This window comes from Idiotropiscis lumnitzeri, chromosome 13, assembly GCF_059441095.1.
Source record: "Idiotropiscis lumnitzeri isolate Australia: NSW breed Sydney's pygmy pipehorse chromosome 13, RoL_Ilum_1.0, whole genome shotgun sequence".
NCBI classification, from domain to species: Eukaryota; Metazoa; Chordata; class Actinopteri; order Syngnathiformes; family Syngnathidae; genus Idiotropiscis; species Idiotropiscis lumnitzeri.
In genome coordinates this window covers 6,938,408-6,966,263 of record NC_142403.1, presented here as the reverse complement: position 1 = coordinate 6,966,263, position 27,856 = coordinate 6,938,408, and the positions used below count along the sequence as shown (strand labels likewise).

Here is a 27,856-nt window from a genome sequence, read left to right as displayed (position 1 = left end):
CATGATGGCTAGAATTTCATCTCAGCTTACTGGAGATAACCGGAACTGTGAAGAAGAAGCTAGCAATGAAAAGGAATGACTGTGTGAAGGCCAACTTCTTTACTGCTCGGCTTGCCACTTGTTGTTCCTCCCATGTAGCTTTTTTTAAACTGGTCTCATACTCGGGACTGCTGACATCGTAAGTCGTCACGCTAAGTTAAGATATACGGGTGAAGTGAACTGAAGCGATGAAATCCCACATTAAGGATTTACAGTCCTGCTCACGGATCTGTGATGTTGTGTTATGGGAGAACAACCCTGTGTCTGTTGGATTTAGTGTATGTTGAGTGCATGAGGTGTGGGCATCACCTGTTTCTTGCACGGAACATCATCAAACATAGAGGCCAGTTGTCATTTGCCCAATCCTCTCCTCTTACGCAACACATTTACACAAAAACACCACAATATAGGTTTCCAAATTCTCAAGTTGAATGTGAGGAGAGGAAATGATTTTAGTTTCACTCGACTTCATATCCAACGGTATCCACCGTCTCTTGTTTGATTGCAGTCTGAGCAATTATTATGACTGAGACTTTACATCGGTTCCTCTTACTCCTCAACACATACCCTTTAAAGATTTTATTCACATGGGCCTTATTATGATTTTCACTAATCTGCACCGACTATATGTTTGATTCTTCTTTTTGCCAAATGTGCATGTACACCATGGGTGCATGAGCTTGTGAGTCTGTGCGTACAGTCATCCCTGAAATCGATACCCCCTTGTCTGCACATCATTAAATATCAGTCTGTTTGGTACGTTTGGAGTTACTGTACAGAGGCACGTACTGTACAGAGGAAAGCTGCCACGGAGAGGAGGGGGGGCGGGGTTACAAGATGTAGTCTGGCAGCTGCTTCGTCTGCTCTTTATATTTTGCTGTCAAGGTGTAAATTACTGCGCAAGAGTGTGAATATGGTTATATGTATACACATTTCATGTGTGGGAAATATTAGAGGCAACAATAACTGACATAAATTAGCTATTAGGTTATGTTCCCTGAGATGTGAACATACACTATATCGTATATTGTGCCACAGCTCCAATGAACATGGCTCATGGGAAATTATTAGGATTTTATTTATTTATTTATTTTTTTGCTCTGCTTTCCTCATATTTACTGCTGATATGCAAGCAATCAAATGCAGTCTTCCCGCTTCAAATCCACAAATGCAACAGAGAGTGAAAGACATGTAATCCAATATCCTCTGCGTATTATCGACGTTATTGGCAGATATCTGAATACATCACAAACATGAAGTGAAATACAGCACTGCTTTTTAGGCAACAACTCCATAGGTGCCACGCATGCAACGTTATGTGGGTGACATATCGTAGCAACACTCATTTACACTTTTTTTCACTGTTCACCACCTAAATGGCTTCTTTATTTATCATCCATCTGCTAGGTTCTTTGTACTTTCACAAAGACAAAGTGTAGCAGCAGCGCGCTTGTCAGGTTTGGATCTCCATTCACTTTTAACTTTACAAATTCCACCCCCATTATCACCACCCAGGAGCATACAAAAAGTACAGTCAATCTCCCACAGAATGGGAATTACGAGGTACGGCTTCTAAAATCCCTTGCTTGATATCATCTGGAGATTACTCCATAATGTCTTCTCGTGAGAATTTAGTAGTGGGATCTATGGAGGGTTAAAAGGCTTTTTAATAATAACAATAAAATGCTTCTGCACTTCCAAAAACGTGTCTTTTCATAAACCTGCCACAAACATGCTGCATAAGAGACACTATTTGACCGGAGTTCCAAAGTGGATTACGTTATGATTAAGAAATCAATTGACTATGTCACACACTTTTGTTGTACAGCCATCTTGTTTTCTTGGCGTCAGAATATCTCAAAGCAAACTGACTTCATTCTTTACAAGAACATCTCAAAACAGACCGAAAATCTTTGCTGATTGACGTATGTTAAAGCCATCTAGAAAATGTATCCACGTAAGCTGCCAGGAAGGACAAAAGTAGATGTCAAATTGTATTCATCACTCTAAAAATACGCTTGATGTAACTCTTATAAGATACTCGAGTCTGTTTTATTTGTCCAGTTTTTAAAGAAAACGGCTTCAACGTAACATTAGATGCATCGATTTTATGCATGATATTCATGATAATTGAACTTGTGTTTATCCAAGAATGCAAAACGATGAATGTCTTTGCTTCAATGTCAGGTTTCTCTCCATGTTGTCTCAGCTGGCCAATTCCCTTTTGGAGAGTTTTGTTTTTGTCCAGCGCCAAGATGACAACGGCTGGGTCACGATTCATGACATAGTCTTGGTTCATGAGGGGCTGTCTCTCTCTCTCTTCTCTCAGTCTTAGTCATCCCCCTCAAACACCTCATCTTTAAAAAAATTTAAATAAAACTACACAGTTTATGCTAAATGCTGGGATGGCTGTGAGCAATGTTAAATCTTCATCCTCTGGAACTGTAAAGAAAAATATCTTTACCAAAAGACAGCTGAAACTTTTTATTTCCCATTGGGAACGTAGCAATTAGTAGCAACTACAGTTTTGATAAGTCTAACAAAATGTTGAAAAGACCATGATTACCGGAAATATTTGGGCTGGCGGGGATTTTGTGCAGAAGTTTGCAAATAATCAATAAATCACGCCTTTAAGCAGCTGAGCTAAAACTGATCACACCATTGGGCTGCAATGAGTCAGTGGTGCTGTTGGTGTCAATACGGCGTAAACAACCCCCATCACCCTTTGATACAAATTTTCAAATATTCAATTCTCCAATCAGTTGTGAAATATAAACACAAATATGTTCCTCGTTATTTACCAGGAATGTAACGACTGATCTAAAATCCATTAAAACTGCTTAAAAAATGCATTGATGCAAAAAATAAAATAAACGATGCGGAACTTTTGATCACAAAGACATTTGTAATGATAACAGTCAAATCTATTGTACATTTTTTCTTTTTTTTTTCAAGTTTACTTCTGACACTAACAAAATATTGATAAGACAAAATTTTTGTTAAACAGTCAAAATGATTCTTTCTTTTATTTTATTTTTTTTTTGTAGTTACAACATTACTCTTTGTAACCAGGACAAAATTCTGATGTTAAAATAAAAACGTTTAATTTATAAAATTAGTTATCAATTTTGAAAAACAAAAACAACCGAAAAAATAAACTGAAAATCGAATTGAATCGGTCTTGAGTGAATCAATACATCCCTATGATTTTCTCCATCTACAATCATTATGAAAAGTGTTGAATATTTTTTTTCCCTGTGTCAGTCAAAGAAATGTCTTTTTTCCTTTACTTGTCAGAATAGCAAACGCAACAAGTACAGTACAGACACTTGCTCTCCGATTCCTGGGGAGCTATTTGGGTGCTAATTTAAACTAAATGTTTTTCTTTTTGTCAACCATCTTCACAAAACAAATGTTTGAATGTACTGTACATACTGTTTTTTGTGTTTATTTGTTGAACTGACAAAATCAAATTACGTGAAACTGGTTGACAAAAATATGAAGATCAAGAAAAATGTTTGTTCAGAGATTAAATGGATGGATGTTAAATAAAAATTACTATGCATTACTTTTTGTTTTAAATCCTATTATCATGAAGACTGGCTCTTTAGGGGAGAATCCAGTTTGATGATTAACAATTTATCATTTCGTCCATCCATCCTGCAACAAACTTCATTTAGTTTTAAAACTTTGTTTTAATAAATAAAACAAAATAATATATTAAATATTTTTTTCAATTATTTTTTACACCCTAATGTAAATTCAACTCACAATCTAGTGTGTATTTGTTTTTCACACCATACAGAAAACACATGCAGGCAGGAGGTGCGCAAACAATGCTTCACTTTGCCTTGCTCAACAGTAGTCAGGAAGCGGACTAGCATCTTTCCAACACCCCGTTCTCATTTTACATTTCTCCGCGGGAGAACTCGAAGCGTGACCTTCCAGTGCAGTGAAGTGAGCCCAAGTCCTTATAGATAAGCTACTGCCGCCTCTTAACCTAAGATGTAAGAGCCTGGAACGACCTCACATTGTCGATTGAAAGGGGAGTCATTAAGCCTAATATATAACACGCATATACTGTCAGTTTTCATTTGTTACCCCGGGATGACTGCGCCCTGGTGATGTCTCATCTAAGGGGCGTGTATATTTGTGTGTGTGTGTGTGGGTGTGTGCTCGCACTGGAGTGCTTATGTTGATGCATACGCTCAACAATGCAATGAGTTCTCCTTCCTTTCGTCTCCTGGGTTCCCATCTAAATGTCTGTCGTCAGTTGGTGACCTTTTACCCCGCCAATAATAACGCAACCGCCACACATGGACACACATGTACAACAGCTTGCGAGTGTTGAATTGCATAAAGAGCTTATGAATAAAGTTTGTCCTGAATATTAGCAGAGCTTTGGAGTATGTCGCTACATGTACTCACGCGCAATGACAACTAATTGAAAGTTCCCTTGAGCGACAATTGCAGCCCAGACATAATTATCAAGGATCCTGTTCCGCTTACACCACACGGCCCAAAAGTGGGATTTTGTCATAATCAAAGATGATATTCCGTCATGTGCTGCCAGACTCGTGGCTAATAGCAGCCCTACTTAAATATTTTCTCTTAGACATCTCTGTGAATAAGAGGTTATTTTAATACCTTTGGGTTAATTCCTCACAGCTTTTAATGGATTAAATTAAACCGAGCTATGGAATAAAGGTAATACGATTATTGTACCGCCGGCTGGCTGGATTACAAACTGGCAGCATCGTCGATGTACGTGAACAGCAGCGGTCAGAGTGGTGGTATTGTTTCTGCAGGAATTTCTCAGGGCAGTAGACCTTGCATTCATATTCGCCTCTCACGCAGAAAAGTGGATTTGTCTTCATTATAAAGTTCCCAAATGGAATGCTATAGCAGTTTAACTAAGACTGATTTCATTCGTTTCACTTCATATTCGAGGCTTTGCTTGTCCTCGTGTCTTTTCCAGAGCGCTGCTGGTGAATTCACTAATCACTTAGCCCAACTGGATGACTTTTATTCCGAGCATGTTGCGATAACTGACCCAACCAAGGTCATATCTGGAGCACAAATGTTATCATTATGATAGCTGCGTACATTCATATTTAAGTTTACCGGGTGGCATTTTAAAACCATACGGGTATGCGTGGAAGAAGCCAATGGATAAATGGGTGGGTCCATAAATAGGATCAATTGTAGCATATCGCCACTAAATCGTCATTGATCAATACATAATGGAGGCATTAACTTAATTGTTGCCCAGAGATTCTGTCGCAATGTTCCTGTGTGTCAGTGGGTGTGCTCCACTCTGCGAGTGCCTGGCGCGTCCAACTCACACACACACAAAGACCGGCCAAATGCAGCACACTTCTGCTCTAATCACACCTAGACCGCTGAGAGAAACTACATTTTCTTTTCTCCGTTGTAGAGATGGGCACCTTAAACGATAGAGGGGTCTACAATTTCTCATCAGTGCTACTCTGGACCGTCCTCTTCCTGACCAGTTCTCTGACAACAATTAAATGTTTCATCGAACCAATATACAGACATTTATTACAAAGTAATATATTTCAATGTTCAAATGCATTTATAAAACATCCTCTCTTACACAATAAAGCATTTGAAGAAAACAAACACAAGCGCAAACTATGACTCATACCACCAGCAAACCTCCACCACGCATGCACAGGGCTCACTTGCATAAAAAATTCCTGTTCAAAAATAACACAAATCTGCTTAATAATAATAATAATAATATTCCCTTTTTTAGTCCCACAATGGGGAAATTCAAGATTCGAACCCAGGTCTCCTGGGGAGACTGGGTCCTGAACGTGGCGCCTTAGACCACTCGGCCATCCTGGCAGCAATAACAGCAATTCAGCATTAAATTCTGCATTTTTCCTACAAAATCAACTCACTCATATTTTTATATTACACTTGATTTGTTTGAAAATCCACAAATTAATAGGACTTGGTTGTAGGTGCACCACCCGTGCAGCCACCATCTGCATTTGTAACACTCTTAAGTGTTGAATTTGTCAATGTTTTTGAAGGACATGAATTTAGTGATACCTCTGCACTTCAAATGACCTGTCAATGCATCTTGTGAAAAAGAAGGCTGTTGTTTTGTGGACTTTTGAGATTGGCGGGAAAGTTTACATGGCTGATAACATCTCTAAGTAAACTAGGCAGATACGTTTGCATTTAAATACGGTGAGCATATAATCTGTTTCCTATTTCACTTGACAGATCCCATTTTCTTTACCTAATTTAGTTTTCTTTACCTAATTTAGTCTTGATGTTGCTCTTTCTTCTTTGATAGAGAATGAATTCGCACTGCCGCTCAATTCAGATTTTTTGGGCCCATATGCGACATCTAAGTTTTTTTGGGTGCATTGGGTGCGCAACCATTTATTTATTTATTTTTTATTAATTTTTTTTTTTTAGTCCGACCTGTGTCTCTGTCATATGTGGATGTAAATCGGATATGTATCCGATGAGCCTGTGCTACAAATGCTCATTTGTACACATCCGACATATATGTCACCAAAAGTCAAATACTCAAGCCACTCAGGCGGGAGAGAGTGCTTGGGAGCCTGCTGACAATCGTCTGCAATCTGCGTCCTTGCAGAGCGGGCTTCGTATGCTTTTACTCTTATGGGTTTAATATTAGCGTAATCTGACAGAGACAATTAGCATCTTGACATGTATCAAGAGTCTGATGTAACCGAGAGAAGGTGATGACTTTTCAAAGTAAAAATAGTTTTTCAAATGAACCCGAAGGACTGCATTTTTTTTTTCCTCTGTTCAGCCAGCGGTGGCCTGGACAAAAGTGGTAGCGGTCCGCAGACCGGTGGCCCATGTTAAGATATATATAATATTAAAGTCAGTTTTTTTAACTTTATTTAACATTTGCATATCGTTCAAAGAATCTTACAATCAGCAATAACTGTGTAATAACCCATTCCTGTTTACCTTCTTGCGACCAGTTGGTGTGCTACGTGGCAGTTTCAACTTTTTAATGAATTAATTTAACTAAATGTTTCACGTGTCATAAAAGTATTTCAGTTTATGCACTATAAATACAGAAAACAATAGCGTTACAAAATGTTTGCGTGACAATATTTCTACATGTAACATTGGGGTGAGGAATGGAACTTCTTAGATAGGCCTTGTAAAACACAACCAACATCTGGTATTAATAACAGTCCATTACATGTCACTGCTCATAACAGGTAAGAAGTAAAACATGTAAGCATGGAGGAGAAAAAAGTAAAAGATATTTTATGGTGAGAGGATACTTGCGTGAATGGCGAAACACCCTGGTAAGCCATGACAAGAGGCCGCAATGGATGAGCGATGCAGATAAGATATAGTTGTAAATTGATGTGCCACAAGAACGTACGCGGATTATAGTAAATGCCACGTTGATTTACTGACTGGAATTGCAAAAGCGTTATCTTAAATCACGCTGCCAAACAGCAGATTGAGTTTCATTTTATTTCTGTCTGGATTCCCACCTACGGAGACCAGACTCCCACAAAGGAACCTGTTTTTTTTTTTTAAAGGCAGACCAGATTTAGAATAAGCAAAGCAATCATGAAAAATATAATTTCTCATCCTCTTTTTACCTGGATGAATAGTGAAAAACAACTGGACGGCAGATGTTTCTGACGTCCAGGTGTAATCTACCGGTAGAGAATGGACGCTAAACACAGATTGCCACTATGAGCTTTTTAACAGGCTGTGCAGCTAACAATTTCTCTGTTTTGAGTAAACGGATGTCACTTGGGAATACGTAGCGGGAGGCTTAAGGTTAAAGCAGACATCTAACGTAATAAGTCAACTCATTTATATGTGGTTTGTTGCGTATCAGCACACAACTAAACGACCCAGGTCAACAGAGCTAATACACCAAAAGGGTCAGCTCACCTCACACATTCACGTGTTAGGTCTTGTGGGTAGAGGTTTGGGAGGGGGAGTTGGTTAGGGGGGACGCTGTCAGTCACATTATCCAATGGAGAGCAATGGATACGGGTGTGTTCCTGTCTCTCTTTCAATCCCACCCAAAGACAGACGCTGTCTCCTTTGTCTCCAACTGTACCGCATTTGCTCTGAATTTTCTTGTCATCGTCTCGACGTACATCCCCCGCCCCCAACTGACTTCCGTCTCTCTTCCCCCTCAGCTTCTCTTGTCCTGTACCGCTGGCTCACTGTCAGCTTGTTGTGGGCGTTGCGTCGCTCCGAGCGGCCAGGCTCGGCTGGCTCGCCATAGCAGCGCCTCTCGCCGCACGCTCTACGGGCAGCCTAATGGAGGAAATCAAAGTGCTCAAATGCGATTAGATTCGCAGAGCACATTGCATCCCAATTAGAGCCCATGCCATTGATAAAAGATGCCCCTTTGCAATCCAATAAGAAAATAATTTGAGATTCACATCATGTTGTTGATTTATGATAAAACAATTTGTTCAACTTTTTGGTTTAGTTGGTTCCTGCCATGGTCGAGAGTCATTTTATGTCAGGTGTATTATATATTATTACATTACATTATATAAAAATTACAAATCATTTTGATTGTCCTATCGCAATCCCTAAGATTGTATCTTAACATGGGCCAGTGACACTATTTAAGTTAAAAAAATTAAGAAATAATTTCTCATTTACAAGATCTAGCTGTCGACATGAATAGGAAAGCATTATTTAAACATGATTGAATTGAGTAAAGGAAAGATATCTAGTTTCAGTGTATCATTCTAGTGCGTCACACATTCTTCTTCCTTAGTATCTCCTGTTCAGTGTATTCAGCGTACTATTGTTTTGCTTTCCTGGGACTGAAACATATTGTTTTTGCTTGGGGCGTTGCATGAGTTACTGCACACCTGCCTTATCAGAGTCAGGGTTGCACGAAAGGGCGGCTGCAAAATGGATGTAGAGGTAGCCCGGCAACACACGTTTTTGCGTCGCTCTGGTGAAATTTAATCATCCATCCCTCAAATTCTCCCAGGCAGAAATGACTGTCAGCCAGGAGGATGTAACTGTAATTATTGTCTTGTTCATTGCAGACTGAGTGCCGTGGATAAGCCATCGTCAACGGGAAGGCATATACGCTTGTTGAACAAAGCACTTAGCTGCAATTTACACAACAGGATACTTGGGTGTATAAGCATTAGCGTGTTGAACATGACGAGAACAAGCAAAAAAAATAAATAAATCGGAAAATGTTACTTATGGGGGGGCCATTAAGGTTTAAGCAGTACACAAGGGCATCTGCCCACCAGAAGTTCCAGCTTTGACTAGCTGCTATACTTTTACTGCTATAGCTGATATATTCCACATTAAGGACCACGGGGGTGCCACACTAATGAGCTGACCTTAAAGTGCACCCGCACAGCATAACATGTTTTCTACAGTTTCAATAATTCATAAGAATCATACTTACTTTCTCCTGCACCTCACAAGTTACAAGTTTTCAACTGTGCAAACAATAAAAAAAAAATATTGTTGATTTTGGTCATCCATGTACGAGACATTTTGGACGCAAACGGCCTTTGAAGTACAGTGATACTTTTCGTGTAACAAACAAGACACACTACAGGCTCACTTCTCGCCTCCTTACTTATATCAAGAGCCCCGCTTGCATGCGGATAAAAGGTATTCAGGAGACGCATTAAGACACAGGTGTCAAACTCAAGACCCGTGGGCCAGATCTGGCCGGCGACCTTATTTTATGTGGCCCGCGAAAGGCAAATCAGAATGCCCTTTATTGTCATACTCGGTGTACAACAAGATTGGAGAGCTCCTCTCTCCAGTGCAAATATAACAAATAAAAATAAAATTATAGAATATGAATAAAATAAATCAAAAATAAAATTAAAACAAAGGAAAATGAAGAAAGTGGACTGGGAAGGTCAACTTCCTGTTTATTCTTTTTTTAACAACATTGAGAGATGTTAGTGCCATTTATTTGTTACCAATCCTCCCCTTTTAAAATAAATTGAAGAACTGTTGAACAAACAATTGCTGACTGGCTTCTGATTTCAAAACTGGCTTTTCCATCAATATGTTGTATGTGATAAATTTAGGTGATCATACATTTATATGGGTTCCCAATCATAATGGCCCTGTGAGGGAAACCATAACGACGATGTGGCCCGTCCACAAAAATGATTTTGACACACCTGATTTAAGATAAGTCTGAGTCGCTAAAATGACACCGCCAAGTATTGGCTCTGGCTTGACATGCATATTGCAAAATGTATATCTGCCAGTTTTCTGCAGCTGCAGCCTAAAATCTGTACTTGATGCTTTTGTTGTGTAATCACACCCTTAAATATCCATAATCATATCTTGTCTTTTCTGCAGCACCGCCTTTATCTCAGGCCACCGTGCCCCCCCAGCCTCTGAGAACGACAACCACCACCACAACAACCACAGTGCACCGGGGCGTGGCCAACAACACCACCACCACAACAGGGCCCAAGGAGGGCGGCAAGGGAGCGGCCAGGCCCCCTCCTGTGATTCTGCAGACGACTTCCCCTCCACCCCTCGAGTCGTTCCCTTTGCCCGAGCGCTTCTGCGAAGCCACTGAGAGAAGAGACATCATGTGGCCTCAGACCCAGCGGGGCATGCTGGTGGAGCGACCTTGCCCCAAGGGAACACGAGGTAAACACGGCCCAGCTCGTCCCATGGGCCTCCCGACATGTTGCGCCTCTCAAGTGAACAGCCGAGTTTGTTCGATGTGTCTGATATGCCGATGTGCCGTGATCTCTTAAAGCGCCGGGGCCTAATGTGAGCGTGGGGAGTCGGTGAAGTCAGTTTCTAATAGAGTGCCTTTTGCCGTTGTCACGTCCAAACATAATTAAGCAATCTGTAACGGCTGTGTTGCAGGCTCAGCTGTTTGGGCTCAGAACTCGTCATGGCAACATGTTCTCACTCGTATTGGACTATGTGTGAAATTGTGTTAGGCCACATGGCTAATTAGGACAGAAAAATGTGAACCAATTTCAAGCAAAAAAAAAAACAGACAAGGTGTTGCAAGAACGAAACTGGTTTACTTGACTGTACTTCTGTTCTTATTATCCCTTCCAGGCACAGCATCTTATTTATGTGTCCTTTCCACTGGGACCTGGCACCCTAAGGGCCCCGATCTCAGCAACTGTACCTCCCACTGGGTCAACCAGGTTGCCCAGAAGGTGAGTGTGAGCTCCATCTTATTGTTTTTCTTCACCGTGTTAAAAAAATAAAAAAGATGTGTGCCAAATAAGGGTTAGTTTTTATGATGGTAAATATTTTGACACTCGCATTAATATACGTATTGTTTAATCACCACACAATCAAACTATTTACACTCTTCTTCTGTTGTAAGAAACAAGTCTGTTAATAGTGAATCTGTCTTACCTCTCTGCAGATCCGCAGTGGTGAAAATGCAGCAAACTTGGCTAACGAGTTAGCAAAGCACACAAAAAACCCAATCTACGCAGGGGACGTCAGCTCGTCGGTGCGCCTCATGGAGCAGCTGGTGGACATTCTGGATGCTCAGCTGCAGGAGCTGCGGCCTAGTGAGAAGGACTCTGCAGGACGGAGCTTCAACAAGGTAACAATGCAAAGGGGAAAAAATGGAAATTAGCAAAGAGTGGACTAGCAAAGTAGTCTAGTATTGCTAATTGGTTTGTTTGTCTTTCAAAAGAATTATTCCATAATAAATGACAGATTTACTGTTTACTTGCATTGCATAAATCCCATTTCTGCCTGGTTCTATGGTCATTATAACAGTTTTCTTCTCTGCAGACATTGCTTCTATTATGTGGCAGTGTCAATAAAAGAAACAAATAAAAATTACCAAATGTACCTTGATGCCTTTTATGATACATGATTATGGTTTAACCTCCAATGATTTGTACTTATTAGGCATATTTTAACTCTCTGAAATTCGATCCATCTCTGTACAATGTTTCCCCATTTGTTTTTGTTTAAGATCATTCAACAAATATCAGACAAAGACAAACCAAGTAAACATAAAATTAAATTTTGAAGTGTAGATTTTATTTATTCAGGAAAAACTATTCAAACCTATCTGGTCCTGTGTGAAAAAGTATTTGCCTCCTAAACCTACTAACTGGTTGGGCCTCCCTCTGCAGTAACGACTAAAATGTTTTCTATATATAACCGGCATTGAGGCTTTTGCATCTCCGTGGAGATATTTTTTCCACGCTTCCTTGCAGAATTGCTTTATTCAGCATCACTGGAGGGTTTTTGAGCATGAATGGCCTTTTTTAAACTCATGCCACAGCATTTCAGTCTGATTCGGATTATGACTAGGCCACTCAAAACCTTCATTTGGTTTTTCAAAGCATTCAGGAGTTGACTTGCCGGTGTGTTTTGGTTCGCTGTCCTGCTGCAGAAACCAAGTTTGCTTCAGCTTGTAAGTACTAACCAATGGGCTCAGGATTTCCCTGGTAAATTCATGGTTTCATCAATCACAGGAAATTGTCCAGGTTCTGCAGAAGCAAAGCAGCCCCAGACCATCTCACTACCACCACCATGTTTGACTGCGTGTGTTTTTTCTGAAATACTGTGTTACATTTAAGCCGCAAGTAACGAGACTCTGAACTATTGTGCCAAAAGTCTTGGGAATCATTCAGTTGTTTTTTTTTCTTTCTTTTTCCTACAAAAGTGTGCCAAGCCTTTATGTTCTTTATGGTCACTAGTGGTTTACGTCTTGGAACTCTGCCATGGCTGTCATTTTCGCCCAATCTTTTCCTTATTGTTTAGTCTTAAACTCTAACCATAACTGAGGTAAGGGAAGTCTGCATTTTTTAGATGTCCTAGTTTTTTTTGTAACCTTCTGAATGAGTCATCGTTGTGCTCTTGGGGCAATTTCTGTGGGCTGTCTGTTCACCACTGTTGCGTGTTTTCTCCAGAGATAGATTGTGGCATTTTGTTGCCACTTTCTGGGATCTTTTGGATGTTTTCGTTTTGTCAGACAGGTTGTTTTTACGGTAATTGAGTTCTTGTTTAACCAGCCGTGGGTGCGGTTAATAAAATGAACTAAGCTTTCCACAAAAATGTGATAAGCCAGAGTTAATTCATGATTGAAATTTTCCACTCAGGGCGAGGTAACTTTGAATGTTTTTGGTTTCATTCCTAAAAAGAAATTTAAAATAATTGAAAAATTGCAAAACTGCATTTTATGTTTACTTGGGTTGTCTTTGTTTGTTGTTTACATTTGTTTGTTGATTTTATAACATTAAAATAGGGAAACTATGCCAAGAGAGTAATAAATTGAAAAGTGGGCAAATACTTTTTTCCTGATAATGTATTTATGTGGGAGTCAATCTGCCTCTTTTCTTTTCAACGTCCAAGTTAAGAAAAAAAACAACAACAAAAAAATAGCAGGACAATACAATGAATGCAATTCTCATGAATGTCATCCAAAGCCTTTATTATTCATTGACCTTTAGGTAAAAAGCAAGAGTCATTGATGAGATAGTTTGTGCATCCTTTCTGTCAGGCTTACTTAGACTTCAAATCATCTGTCTTTCTCTGTCTTATCTCTTCTCTTTCTTGATGAATTAAAACCCCAAAAAAGCTTCAAAAACGAGAAAGGACATGCAGGGCGTACATGAAGGTACTGGAGCGATGCTCTCGCCTCCTAAACCCAATGCTTGCTGCCGCACCCTCCACTATGCCTGTGCTATATGACCAGCTCGCATTCAGCAGCATGAACCTTTTTTTTTCTCTTTTTTTTAATGATATGCACTCACTCTATCCTGTGTTCGTTTTAAGTTATACTTCCATACGCACAACCACATTCAAGTCAAAAGTAGGTTGACGTGGTGTCATAAATGTCTTTTGTTTAATGTCTTAATTTGGACTATGAGTGAAGATAAAATATTTGGGGTCATAAAACCCAGACGCCAGCATTCAGTCCTTATGTCCCACTTGTTTTGCTGTCTTGTTAATTTCTTCAGGGTTCATTCTAATGATGTTATCTAAAACTAATCCCAATTCACTCTTACATTTTTTTCTTTTCAAGGACCACCATCTTTTTATCATCCGCAAAGTCAAAACTTTAGCTCCTGTTTCACAATAACAGGTTTGAGGTCATAGGAGTAATTGTTTTCTGTAAATTGCTGCAATTTGTTCCACTTGGATAATCTGGTTACTTCGGACAAACGTTCTTTTTTTTTTCCCCGTGAATGCTGTCAGGTTGTGTTTATGCATCACAGTGTTTTGTCCAAATTTATCCCTCCTCCACCAGGGACGTCCGCGTCCTCCGCCTGCCACCAAAGTCAACACCTTCCTCCATGCAGATCTGTCTTATGGGACAGTATTAAAACAGATTGAGCAAAGTCACAAGGCACACTTACTGTTGCGTGTATAAAAGGAAAGTCTGATTGCGATAGTAGGGGGGACAAATGACTTTAAATATATTTCATCAAATATTTGCCGTCATGTTTTAGTTATGAATAGGACACAAAAACCATTCCGCAAACAGGAAGTGTGTAAAATGAAACAACTTCCATTCTTCAGTGAAAAACCTTTGGTTATCTCTTGTGATTTTTGTCTATTCATCTCAAAGAACTTGTGAGGGCTAAAAATGTTTTAATGGTGTTAAAGCCAGGTCTCTTAACTCAGTTCTTCAACTGATTGATTACTGGCCGGGTTGATTATCGGTGCGGTGATTCAAATTTTGACGAATATCAAATATTTTGGAAAAATCTAATGGTCGATTGTGAATATATTTAAAACTGTGTTAACATCAAGGCACAATTTATTTAAATTTTCATTTAGATTTATAAGAGATTCTCTTGACCCTGGGTACACTCTGCACCTTTTGTTTAAAATTTATACAAAGGTAACTTGAATAAATGTTAATATTTTCGTCTTTTTTGAGAACTGTATTTACTGATGAAAACAACCGGAAGCTTTTTAGTTTTCATTTAACTTGAAGACATGCAGATGACCCCTGGAGCTCTGTGAGCTTTGTTCGAATTGTTTTCATATTTTCAAGTGTGTATTAATAAACAAAATCAACATTATATAAATCTGAAAAATTATTTAATCAATATGCTTAAAGTTGTTTCAACAAAGTAAAGAGTTGTATTATTTTTCTTTTTGACACCATTATTTTCATTTTTACTGAAAATTAATATCGGCTCGAAAAATATCGGTCATTGGCCACCTTGATTACTACTGATCATCATCGGCCCCGAAAAAAAAAAAAAAACATTGCGCGCAATCTTTAATCTGTAGATGTCACATTGTGCAGTGGCCGCAGTTTTGTGTCAGAAAAAGACTTTGCCAATGCTATTTACCTAAAAGTTGGAAACCGTCCAAAATATCTTAACAACATAAAGAATTAACAATCACGTGGACTAGCTCAATCCCCGATTGATTACATAATATGCAAGGAGGGTTGTCCAAATACATGTATCAATATCTCGTCTCCTAAACCATACTGACAGCACCCCGGAAGATCTGGCATGGAGATTGATGACTCAACATTATCCGATACCTGCCATATTTGATGCACACGCATCACTTTTGCTGGCCTCTCCCTGCACTGCATCCTTTACACCACCCGTCTCTGACATTGATTACCTGATTAGACACATTGATCCGGTCATTTCCTTAAGAAAGCTAAAGTACTAAATGTAAATTTAGAGATTTACTTCACCAAATAATGTGAAGCAGGGAGGTGTTGGGAACTGTACCTAATTAGAACTGTAATACTATGTTGGATTCATCTGTATTTAATGAGATCATTTGCACACGTTCGCATCAAGTAGATAGTTGTAATAGAAGAGAACTTTTCCGAGTTGAGTACTTGAAGTGTCATCAAGCTTTGGAGTTAATATGCCATTATTGGAGCAGACCTGCTCACTATCTACTCTTTGACCACAAGTGGGTACCCTGATGAGACGTCCTTGAAAATGAAACCGAATTGGCCTGCGCTTATCATCCACCGTTTTAGTATGCAACTCTCTTTTTGTCATGACGTGCTTGTCAACATCATGAATAAATGTAATAAATTTCTGTTATTTATTGTCTGGTCACATGATCTTTAATGTATTGCTTCCGCTCAGCTTCTTAATCATCAGTGTCTGCATGCTCCTTCCTCATGTTCGTTAAAGTTGCCATACACAGCACCCCCCGCCCCAAAAAAAAAAGAATTTATCTTAGTTTTTAATTTTCCCATGTGGTTTTGACACAGGCTATTGTGGATACAGTCAACAACCTGCTCCGACCCGAGGCTTTAAAATCCTGGCAGGACATGAACAGCACGGAGCAGACGCACGCCGCCACCATGCTACTGGACACCTTAGAGGAAGGCGCCTTCGTGTTCGCCGACAATCTAATGGAGCCCGCCATCGTCAAAGTTCCTGCAGACAATATAAGTGAGTACAAAACAGTAAACTGACAGGCTCCCCCTGATTAACGCTCGTTCAGAGGATATAATTTGATTGAAAGAATTACTTGGAAAAGGAAAACAAGACGGCTGCATAAAATAAGGACTTTGTCTTCATAAGTAGCGCCTTGACCTCGTGGGTACAGAAACTCATCATGTTAATTTAACGGGTTGCTTACTGACAAAATGATGAATATCGTACAATTAAAGAGGCTGGATTCTCTGATTGCAGATGCTTAGTTTATAAATGAATGCGTCTAGACCTTGCAACTCCATACATTAATGTGAGCATTAGTCTGCTTTGCGTCTCCACTGCCTCCTCCTCATCGTCTCTTTCTCGTTAGCGATTAAAGCGTACACATATGGTGTTTTCTTTGTTATTTTGCATCGCTTCATTAAGAAAGCATTTTAAAAGGATGAATTGATGCCGTTTTGATGGACGTTTATATTGTGTCGGGGTAAAACGATCGTGGGTCTTCAAAAGAAAACCTTGACGTCAATCTCCGTAGTCTTCTCTCCACTTATAGCCACGTACCCAATTAAACATGTTCTGTTATGACTGACAACTACTTGTTTTCCCTACACTGATGACTTCGAACGCCTTCTCCGACAGTCCTGGACGTCTATGTGCTCAGTACAGATGGTCAGGTGCAGGATTTCAAATTCCCACAATCCAACAAGGGGGGAATCTCCATCCAGCTCTCGGCTAATACCATCAAGCTCAACAGTCGCAATGGTGAGCTTCATTCAGAATGGATGCTCACATATTTACTAAGAAAGTATTGTAAGATGCGTGTTTTTTTTTTCAATGTAGGAGTTGCCAAGCTGGTGTTTGTTCTCTACAAGAACCTAGGCCAGTTCCTCAGTACAGAAAATGCCACTTTTCAGATGGCCAACGACGTGTACGGACGCAACGTGTCCGTCAATTCTGACATCATCGCTGCCTCAATCAACAAAGAATCCAGCCGAGTCTTCATTAATGACCCGGTGGTTTTCACCCTGGAGCACATCGATGTGAGTAAAGTGGGGATGGGTGGGTGGCTCCTATTAAACAGAAAATATCAAATCTAGAAAGTAGATTCACAGCAGAGGGAAAAAAGCATTTGAAATCTAAATGTCTAGCTCGGTCAGTCTGTCGTTTATTTAAGTCATTGAACATCAAATTAAAGCCGCCTTTAGAACCTAAGTGAATTCTTAATGAAAAGTAATTCCTTAATCAACATTGGGATATAAATGATAGCCATTTTCTTTCATTGTGGGGAGGGGGGAAATTAGCTCCTAGATTAGCTGTACAATCTAGGATGAAATTACTGGCGCACCAATTATCTCTGTTCTTTTAAAGTTGTCACTGAGTTCCCCGAGGGCTACGCGGGGCTCCATTCTTTATCAGAGAAATTGTGCAATTCCAAAGACATGGCGTCAAACAATTACGCTTCGCTGTTATTAAAGTCTCATATATCCAAGAATGTGTCGCTTGATTTGGTAAGCATGTGCTAAATGAGATACAACATATGAATTGCTTCATGAGAGCTGTGAAGTGAGAAATCCTCATCCGTATCAGTGCGGAAAAATACTTTGTACGAGCAGGGGGTAAATGGCCTTTGTGTTGTTCATCTACTTCAATTTCAGGCAGTCAATTATTGGGACACTTTAACATATCTCTTGTTATCTTGCAGATGGAGCACTACTTCAACTCCAATTGCTCCTTCTGGAATTATTCCGAGAGGAGTATGATGGGCCACTGGTCCACGCAAGGCTGCAAGCTCCTCGAGTCCAATAAAACACACACCTCCTGCTCCTGCAGCCACCTCACTAACTTCGCCATCCTCATGGCTCACCGTAAAATCTCGGTAGGTCATTTTTATATTCTGCGACATTCATCGTCTTTCCAGTTGCTCCTTCAAGTTTCAAAAGATTCATATTCGTTGCCAAAGGATGTCGATTTTAAAGGATGTCCAATGCATAGTCTGAGTCAGTCCAGTACACAACCAGAGACACTGGTTTGTTGATCTTCCACATTCCAGAGATATTATGCTTTTATTACAACAAGTAACCTTGAAAGTTACTGCAATAGTTTTTTTCGTGTTTTCTCAATTTGCAAAATTTCCTAAGAGCTGACTTAAAATGGTGAAAGCAAAATTTTGTGTTAATCCACCTTGTGACAGTTGATTATTATTCCAGGATCTCTATTGTCATTGCTCAAAGGGCTCTAATTTTCAGTCACTTAAAATGTTCCTCTTCACCCATGACAATATTGACTGTGAATCATTTTAGCGTAAATGATACCGGATGGAGAAAGTGAAGCTAATTGGCTTTGAAGCTTGAGAGGTCCAAAAGTTAAAATACTTGAGTATGAATTGCCAAGCTCGGAGATATTTAAATGTTTTCAAGAGCGAAATAATAACACCATTATTTAGATACTTTCAGTTTAAAAGTGGCCTGCGATTATCAGATTATTAGAAAAGATTTTAACCAAGGGCTTTGGTTTGACTCAGAGGTAGAATCTTTTGATGTAAATACCTCTTCCATTGTGACACTTGACTATGATGCTTTATAAATGTCTTGTTTTTTTTGTTGTTGTTGTTGTTTTGTTTTTTTTTGGAATAATATTGTGCTCGAAAATTTTTTTTGTGTTTTTCTCAAGTGGCAAGCATGTGTATTCATTTGCTATTTCTTCATCTTTCTGCCAGGTCAACAGACAACACGAGCTGCTGTTGACTGTCATCACCCGTGTGGGCATCGTGGTGTCTCTCGTCTGCCTAAGCATGAGCATCTTCACCTTCTGCTTCTTCCGAGGCCTGCAGAGCGATCGCAACACCATCCACAAGAACCTCTGCATCAATCTCTTCCTCGCCGAGTTAATATTCCTAATTGGCATCGATATGACAGAGCCCAGGGTAAGAGAAGAGGGCGTGCACCCTAATGATTTACTTTGCCTTCATTCCTTTTCACGTTATCACCTCACAAACCCCGCAAAACAAGGCAAAAAACTCTTCAGAGTTAAATGGATGAGACTTTAAGTGCTGTTTGTTCCAAAGTCTTTCAGCTTGTCCCTGACATGACATGAGCAGGACAGCACCATTAATATAGATTACGAAGAAGCCGTGTCCACCTCTTGACAGATTTTTTTTTCTCCCTCTTTTAAAGCATTGTCGCCTTGATTTCACTTGCATTATATCATGTTGAACTCTGTCACCAACTATTTCATCATAGGCTGCTATGTGATAGAGTACTTTTTTTTCCCAATTAAAACCTCACTATTAGACTAAATTCAGTTTCATGAAAAGATTTTTTCTGCTGACGCGAAGATATTACTGTTTGCTTCCTCTTCAGTTTTCACGCACTCTAAAAGAGATTATATGGTTTATAGTCGTTGGATACATTGCATATTTCTTTAATTTGGATGTTTGTTCTCGCTCAGATTGGCTGTGCCATAATTGCGGGGATCCTCCACTTCTTCTTCTTGGCTTCCTTCTCCTGGATGTGTTTGGAGGGAGTCCAGCTGTACCTCATGCTCGTGGAAGTCTTTGAAAGTGAATACTCACGGAAAAAGTACTACTACGTGTCCGGGTACCTCTTTCCTGCTATCGTGGTCGGCGTTTCTGCAGCGATCGACTACGGAAGTTATGGGACAGAAAAAGCGTAAGCAAATCGTTTGGTATTATTTGACTGGAACAAAAATGTACAGTAGTCTCAGTTTCTCCCTGTAATGTATGCATGCAAACACCCAAGGGCAGCATCAAAACTATTTGAGCTGCTGTCAGCCGGGATTCGCAGCTGTTCAATTTTTCATGTTATTTGAAAGTGTCTGACGGACTGAACACTTTGGTTTGAACGGGGAGGGGGCTTGGTGTGGCTACATTAATGCCTTTCTCCTAAAAGACCCTCAGGTGACCTCTTGTTTGTAAATGCCCTGCGCCGAAAAAGCTTTTTACGTAGATTAATGACCGCATCATTGCTAAGACTATGAAGTGGGGCTACTTAGGGTCTACCCTTTGTTCTGCGCAAATAGTCAATCATTAAAAAGGGCTTTTGAGGTTAAATATTGATGAGAAATCATTTCAATCTAACAGCGTAAGGATGAGAAGCTTCCTGCTCGCCAATGCTAGGGATGGATTTAATAATCATGGATTCGATTAGTTGATTATTAAAAAAAAAAAAAAAAGTTTTTTTTATCCATCAAACATATCGCGAATAGTCTGACTAAAAATGGAGTGCAGTACTTGACTACAAGCCGAGAGCCGAAACATTTTATTTGGCAACTGTTGTGGCTTTATTTTACTTAAAGCAACATAAATAAACGAAATAAAAATGTTTTAACAACATTGACTTCTTCTAATGCAGTACCACAAGTGCAATCTCTCTCAAACTCATGTCTTCTTTACTTGTAACAGCTTACTGTAGCCTGCCGAGCTTGATTCACTTTTAGAAAAGCGTTTCTCTCCAAAATGACTCTTGTGCAAATGTGGAGGGCGGAGCTTGGCTGGCGTCTCCCCTCTGCCTCACCGTCACTCACTCGCTGTTTGCCCTACGTGCTGTCCTGGTGGTGGGCGTGGCCGAATGAGGATAGGTTGCACCAGCTTTGCAATTTTTTGAAAGACAGATTACATGCACAATAGGAAGGGATGTCATAAATCGTGAACGTCTGACGGACCACACGTTAAAAATTTCGTCCTGTCTCATCTCGTCACCGAAAATTCATGTACGTCTCCTCATGTGTTTGTCATCAAAGAGCCTTGTTTAGCTTGTCAGTGTTAATGAAATATTTTCGTCATTGTCATCGTTGATGAAAACAACACTGGTAGCACATCAAATTTTAAAAGTATTTTCATTGTTTTCAATGACCTGTAAAAGCTTGTGGAACTGTTAAATTATATAATTTATAGCTATGACGTTTAAGAAAAAAAATTTGCCTGTTCTGGAACACAAGTATTGCTTAATATTACTGTATTACTCAGATGATGATGATGATGATGATGATTATTATTATTATTAATAATATAATTGATTATTTTTCGTATGAGTAGTAGTATTTTATTTTTATTATTATTATTATGTATAATAATAATGACGATGATAATATTAAAACCTGATTCAGAATCAGCAAAAAAGTAAATATCATCCAGAAAAGTTGACTAGCATCTCTGATTAAAACAAATTGTATGAATTTTATCAGTGTAAATCATTATTCATTTATGCCATCAAGCAAACTAGAGAATGTGGCTTGTGTTTCTTTTTTTCCCCAAACTGAAGTGTGTATTTTCTGTCTTACCTTCTCTCAGGTGTTGGCTAAGTGTGGATAATCATTTCATCTGGAGTTTCATAGGACCTGTCACCTTTATCATCATGGTAAGCCTTAAGTTGTATTTTCTCTGAAGAGTGAAGCTGACAGAGTGAGTGGGCGAGATGAAGGAGATGCGCGGAAGAGATTAAGGTGGAAGTGTGAAGAAGAATCAGCGGGATTTTCTATGCTCCGAACCTCCTTTTGCCAAAGAAGTTTTTTGTGTCATCCGACAATAATCTCTCAGCAGCTGACACAGATTTGGATCTGATAGTCTCTTTTTACCTTTTCACAGCGCACAGGGATGGCTACAGATGCAAGCTGTTGTTTTACAGTGAAGCGCTATGATGCATGCATTCAAGTAAAATGGCACGTTACGATTTTATAGCTGTTGTGCACCAGCCTCCTTTTGTGTTGTATGTCAATTGTAAATAGCAGATGACAGCATCAGTGAAAGGCACATCTTTGTTTGGTCAAGGACCGTTAGAGGTGAAGGACATATACCATGCTGTATGAGCCATTCAGCCATACAATTACGTACTTACTCGTCCTGACATCATTGTCTCCCGCTCGAGACTAGTGTGTGTAACCAGCTTCCCATGTTTAAAAAAAGAAAAACAAAAAAAAAAAACATTCATATCATCCCTGCCCTGCTCCCGAAACCATATTTTAGCTTACCCTCTTGCACACTAAGAGAGATCAGGAAGCGCTGCAAACTTCTGTCTGCTTTTGCCGGCCAGATGGGTTACATTTGTTCAGCTCTGTGTTCATTATCCAGCACCGTGGTTGGCGCTGTATCTACAGATGCAGTGACCTCTTGTTGAACATTAAACTGACAATGAAAATGTGCTGCAGTGAGGGAAGCGAAGGGGGCATCCATGTCAAATCCTAGCAAGACTCTGGTAAGCCACAAGGTGCTCTGCAAGCAGAGATACTGTTCAGTTTTTTGCCTGTGGACGAACAAATTAACATCTCTCTCTGAAGTGCATTCCGCATATATTTTGACAAAGCAGTGAAAACTAAAATGAAATTTCTAACTGTGAACTTCACTTCTTCACATCTTCCTTCATACTGTATTTTTCAAACGTAAAGTCACACTGTCATAGTCGCTCAGGTGTGTATATATAATATTAGAGCTCAGCAGAGGCGTGCTGGTCAACCGGAATTTCTTGAAAATGTCTGGACACCTGGTCGAACCGTATGACACTTGTCCTTTGGGGACCAACGTCACGCCTCGACCAGGCAATCCCCGATTAACTTCCATCGCGTCACGTCCGCCGTCGCAACCCGCCACACCTTACCCGCCCCGTCGTCAACTATATTTTATCGCGTGACGACTGCACATTCTTTAAGCCACCCCCCCTTCGACAAATAACTATCGCCCTTCCGCAAAGAATTTAGTCGTCGTAGTAAATAATGTGCGACATATCGCTAGTTTATCATGCGGTTTCCATACACTTAAGCAAGTACTTACAGCGGCAAAAGGCACAATAATTGACTAGGATTCTAACTTTGGCCACAATGCTATGTAGTTAAGGTAAGCCATTTTAAATTAAAAAGAAAAAAAATTCCAACATTAGAAGCAGAAGTTTTGGCCTATCGGAACTCGTTTACTGCCGTCAAGACGGAATGCGTTGGGAAATTCACTCTGATGTCCGAACATTGCTCTGAGAGTCGATCTGGTCGGAGAGACAGAGCACGCTCCCCTCCCTATAATTTCGGAACGTAACCTATGTAATAAAGCAGCTCGTGCTTGAACTGTTCTGCCTGACGCACTAGGCTCCGGCACTCCTGTTTTGGGAAACCCGGAATAACCAATCTGGGTTTCCGAACAGCCAGAGTGACTTAGTGTGCGCTCGGAGCCAATTTCAGAACACCCCCACAATTAGGGAATAGTCTCTACTCTTGTTGGTCTAAATTTTTGTAAGCTGATTCTACCAAAATATGCCACTTATACTCCGGAGCAACTTATAGTCCGCAAAATACGGAACATATGCCACATTTTGGCAGAATTCAGTTTAGCATGAATACATAAAAATGCTGCAAAAACTGAAGAATAAGAGTGTATTAGTTTCAATAAGTGGGTTACACAACGCCTACATTTTCCATTTTTTCCCTGCTTCGGAATACTCTCAGGACAAAAGTGAATGTACTGTATAATTGCAAAACGGTAACTCAACAAGCCTGCTTGCATCCTCGTTTTTGCTCGCGTTCTGACAGCCATGCAGAAGCATGTTTTTCTTTTCTAAATTGGACCCTCATTGTTTTCCAATCGTAGGTTGCCGCTGTAATGATTTGCATGAAAAATGTGTCTGCAGTGGAAATGTTGATCATCATCCCGGCGGTGATGACCGTAGAGATAGAATCATGACCCTGCGAGTCGCTAATGTATTGGAGCGGAGCTAATGTGTGACAGGAATGAGGTTTTGCAGAACTTGCTCCTCTGATTCGGTGCAACAAATGACTCAAAAAGACAAAATACTGTGGAAAGGCTGATCTCAAGGGAGTATGCCGGAGCAAGGTTTGCCTGCACCACCAGTGACCTCAGGATTCTCGACAAATTGGCTTTGTCCTTGTCAATGAAGGAGAGCAGAAGCGACCCATGAGCAAGAAGAAAATAAGGGGCGGAGGGAGTGTTGTTGTGGCAAAAGTCCGCACTTAAACCGTGTTGTCATCAAGAGCAGTTATGCTCTCTCCCTTTTCCTTCTTGAACCATTTTACTTTTCCTTTTACAATATTGTATCTCACCGGATGAAATAGTATACATTAAATTAAGTCTTACAACATGTTTGCAACATTTCAACAGGGCCCAGAAGCACGTATCTTGCTTTCTCATAGATTCAATTTCAATCAAATGTCTGTTAATTGTTGTATTCGAGCTGACTTTATTATAGGATTTTGGTTGTTTTGTTGAAAAAACTTTTATGGTAAGTGTTTTTTTAATGGGTATCGACTAAGCTATTCATGAAAACAAACTACTTTTTTATTACCTTATTTTTTTTATTGAAATCTAATTAAGTACAATGCACTACAATTTGGATGAAACAATATTTTGCACCCAGGGCCACAATGGGGGAAATGTGCAAACATTTCAAGGTTAAAGACAATGAAAGCTTACTCAGTGAAAGTCATATTTTCATGTTTTTATTCGAAAATGTTGTATTTACGGCCTAAAAGTGTTTTTTTTTTTTCATTCAAAGATTTATGGTATGTATACCTTGTGATGAACCATGTCCCCTTCTGACTTCGCGTTAGTTCAATACTGTAGAAGTCTGTAAAATAGTTAACCTGCATCCCAGGTTGGACTTGCCTTTGATGGTGAAAACATTTTGACCGGCATACGTCAGAAAGGTTATTACTTGAGGTGTAAATGCAACTTCTAGCAGCATTCACACAGCCTCTCACATAAAAAAAAATCCCATTGGTGTTTTTGTAGTAAAATAATTCAGATTGTAACAAACTGTTACAGTTGATTTGCCCGGCATCCTTACTTAGTGAGAAAGATAAAATATTGAATTTGCACTGTCATAAAAAGAAGGTACCGGAGGTTTATTTTTCATGTTCACCCTCAGTTTCTGAATGAAGACACTTTGAACAGTATATACCGTAGAGTGTTTTTCACTTCTGGAAAAGTGGGCCACGACATCTCGACTATTGGAAAATCCCAGGGTGACAACCGTTGAAGACTAATGAACCAGAGCATTCAATTCAACAAGAAATTTAGAACAGTGGTTGTGCCGAAATTGAGAAGGGTTATGAATCATTTTTTTACATGGGAAAAAATACCATAATGAGAATATCATATTTTGAATTAATATCTCAAAGCAAAACACATTACTTTAGTCACTTTCTTGTGTCATTTGTGGCTAAAAATAACCATTAACCAATTAATAGTTATTTACTTGAACTCCTAATTTGGCCAAATATTTATGTCGGTGGGCTACATTGCATTTGTTTACAACTGTGCATTTCTAGTTCATTTTCCTTCCTAGCCTGAGACGACATAGCAGGCGGAAACAAAAGCTGGCGGAAGGCACTTAGATCATTGTCGTCTCTGGGCACAGGGGGTATTAGCTCCATGAAAGGGGTACATGGAAGTAATGAATGTATGCTTGTGGTAGTTGGGGGGGAAAAGCCATTAGTATGCTTGAGCTAACATGAACACAAGGCCTTTTGGATCATGACACGTCGCAAGCAGTTCTTATCATGTGGACAGCTCCATCTGCACCTTTAATATTTTATCTCCAGCAGTTCATTTAGAGTTCAGTGTGTACACACGCAGGCTACCTTGGAAAATGTGAAGGGGGTGAGGGGAGCTTTCTCCTGACGTCCCAGTGTGGCAAGGTTGCTTCTGCATGGCTTGCAGTGATGATTCCCAGACAGAAAAGACAGAGTGAAGGATGGAGGACGAAGGAGGATCCCCCAGGGAAGCGTGTTGGTGGGGGTGGGGGACATGTGCCGTGCAGCTAGGTTACTTTAAAGCTCTGTGTCACTCTCCTCTGTCTCATTGGATCCATGTCACCACTTCGGGCTGTGTGAAAAGGGGCATTTCAAAAGTCCTCCTGTCGGTTGGCCGCACACCACCCCCGGCCCTTCCCCACTCCCCGTCGTTTGACTCATGCCGGCGGATGATGGAAATAATAGCTGATACCTGCGAAACAAAACACAGATTCATTGCCATTTGTGATCTAAAGCGAGGCACTCGATTCAGCGTTCTCTCGCCACCCTACCGCCCTTGTACAGCCGGCGTTATTGTGTTCTTGCACCATGATTGCGTGAGGAGGGGCCATGTATCGATCACGGGCAGTCTTTTCATAGGAGAACGCACACACACACACACACACAAAATCTGTTTAAGAATAAGTGGCCATGGTCTGAGTGGCACCCACAAAGGTCATTTATTTCATTCCTTCCCACCAGGCAATTCATGCATCTCAATTTTATTCTTGGCAGGCTTTGTTATGCTGTAGATAACGCAGCACTTAAAAGTTCTGTTTCAAAGTCTGGCTACATGTGTTGTCTTTGATAGGCACACACACTCCAATTCATCTTTCTCAGAGATATTCCTCGCCATTTTTTTTTTCTTTAAGGTTCGCCTGCTCGTTTGAGTGCATGAACATGCTGGGTTGGGGTCTACTTTGTTCCTGAATAAATATTTTTTTAAGTGAATGTATTTGAAGCAGCTCTTCTCCGTCGGTCTATCCAGGCTTTGTGTCTCTAAATCACAGTATTGATTTTTAAGGTAGCAAAAAAAAACAAAAAAAAAAACTCTAAACTCTCAGCATGTCAGATTATTTTTTTTTTTCCCAGGCTGTTATGTGCCACTGATTCCCTTAAGGTTTAATACACTAAAATGCTCCCCCCTCCCGCTCCTCTTCATCTCTCCTATTTGCAGTCTTTTCTGTAGCATGCAGAGGAATCGAAAAATGTACAATGCTCCCTTAAGCCTTTTGTAGCTGGTTATAATCTTTCAGTATGTGCATGAACTGCTGCAGTTGTTTTGTACAACAAGAAGGTTTCTTATTACCCCTTCTCCTTTTTGCTCCCCTCTGAATTCCTCAGACTGAGGAGCCAGTTCTTTTTTGTTTCTTCTCCGATGGGTTTTAATGCTTTCCCATGCTTTTATTGATATAGAATGACACTAAATTTGGCGCCAGTTGGCCCGTCTTCTCTCGACTGGAGCGATAGATGTTTATTGGATTAGTCTGCGGACATGCAGGATTGGCTCCCTCCCTTTTTATTTTGAAACTTTGATACAAGATCGACCAAGATCTTGTCTCTTTTTTTTTTCTTTGGCCTGTGGTCGTCATTCATCTTTATGCATTAATGCTGCCTTTTCTCTTCTTTGACAGCTCAATCTGATCTTCCTGGTCATCACCATGTACAAAATGGTGAAGCACTCAACCACCCTGAAACCAGACTCGAGCCGACTGGAGAATATCAAGTAAGTCAAGTCTCCACATCCTACTTATCAGCAATATAACACTGCTGCTATTCTACCACTGTCCATGAAAACCGAGGCTCTTTTTCTCTGGTGGAAAGGTTTTTTTCAAACAACTTATTGTAGCAGTATTTCTTTTTAAGTACCTCACTATTAAAAAGGAATCATGTCGAAT

At 40.0% G+C, this 27,856-nt stretch overlaps 1 protein-coding gene across 18 annotated transcripts in view; it reads left to right on the top strand.

The window, feature by feature from the left end:
- The window catches only part of adgrl2a (adhesion G protein-coupled receptor L2a), a 113,475-nt gene that overhangs the window by 73,018 nt on the left and 12,601 nt on the right, over positions 1–27,856 (top strand). For 15 of the 18 annotated variants that reach the window (XM_088312508.1, XM_088312505.1, XM_088312504.1 and 12 more), the window contains 12 exons: positions 10,411–10,710; positions 11,137–11,240; positions 11,456–11,641; positions 13,637–13,675; positions 16,265–16,448; positions 17,073–17,195; positions 17,274–17,473; positions 18,136–18,309; positions 19,150–19,356; positions 19,881–20,101; positions 21,742–21,808; positions 27,593–27,684. In XM_088312508.1, the coding sequence (XP_088168634.1) occupies positions 10,411–10,710; positions 11,137–11,240; positions 11,456–11,641; positions 13,637–13,675; positions 16,265–16,448; positions 17,073–17,195; positions 17,274–17,473; positions 18,136–18,309; positions 19,150–19,356; positions 19,881–20,101; positions 21,742–21,808; positions 27,593–27,684 (1,897 nt within the window). The remainder of the gene's footprint in view (positions 1–10,410; positions 10,711–11,136; positions 11,241–11,455; positions 11,642–13,636; positions 13,676–16,264; positions 16,449–17,072; positions 17,196–17,273; positions 17,474–18,135; positions 18,310–19,149; positions 19,357–19,880; positions 20,102–21,741; positions 21,809–27,592; positions 27,685–27,856) is intronic. The other 3 variants (XM_088312509.1, XM_088312506.1, XM_088312503.1) reach the window with 1 other exon arrangement.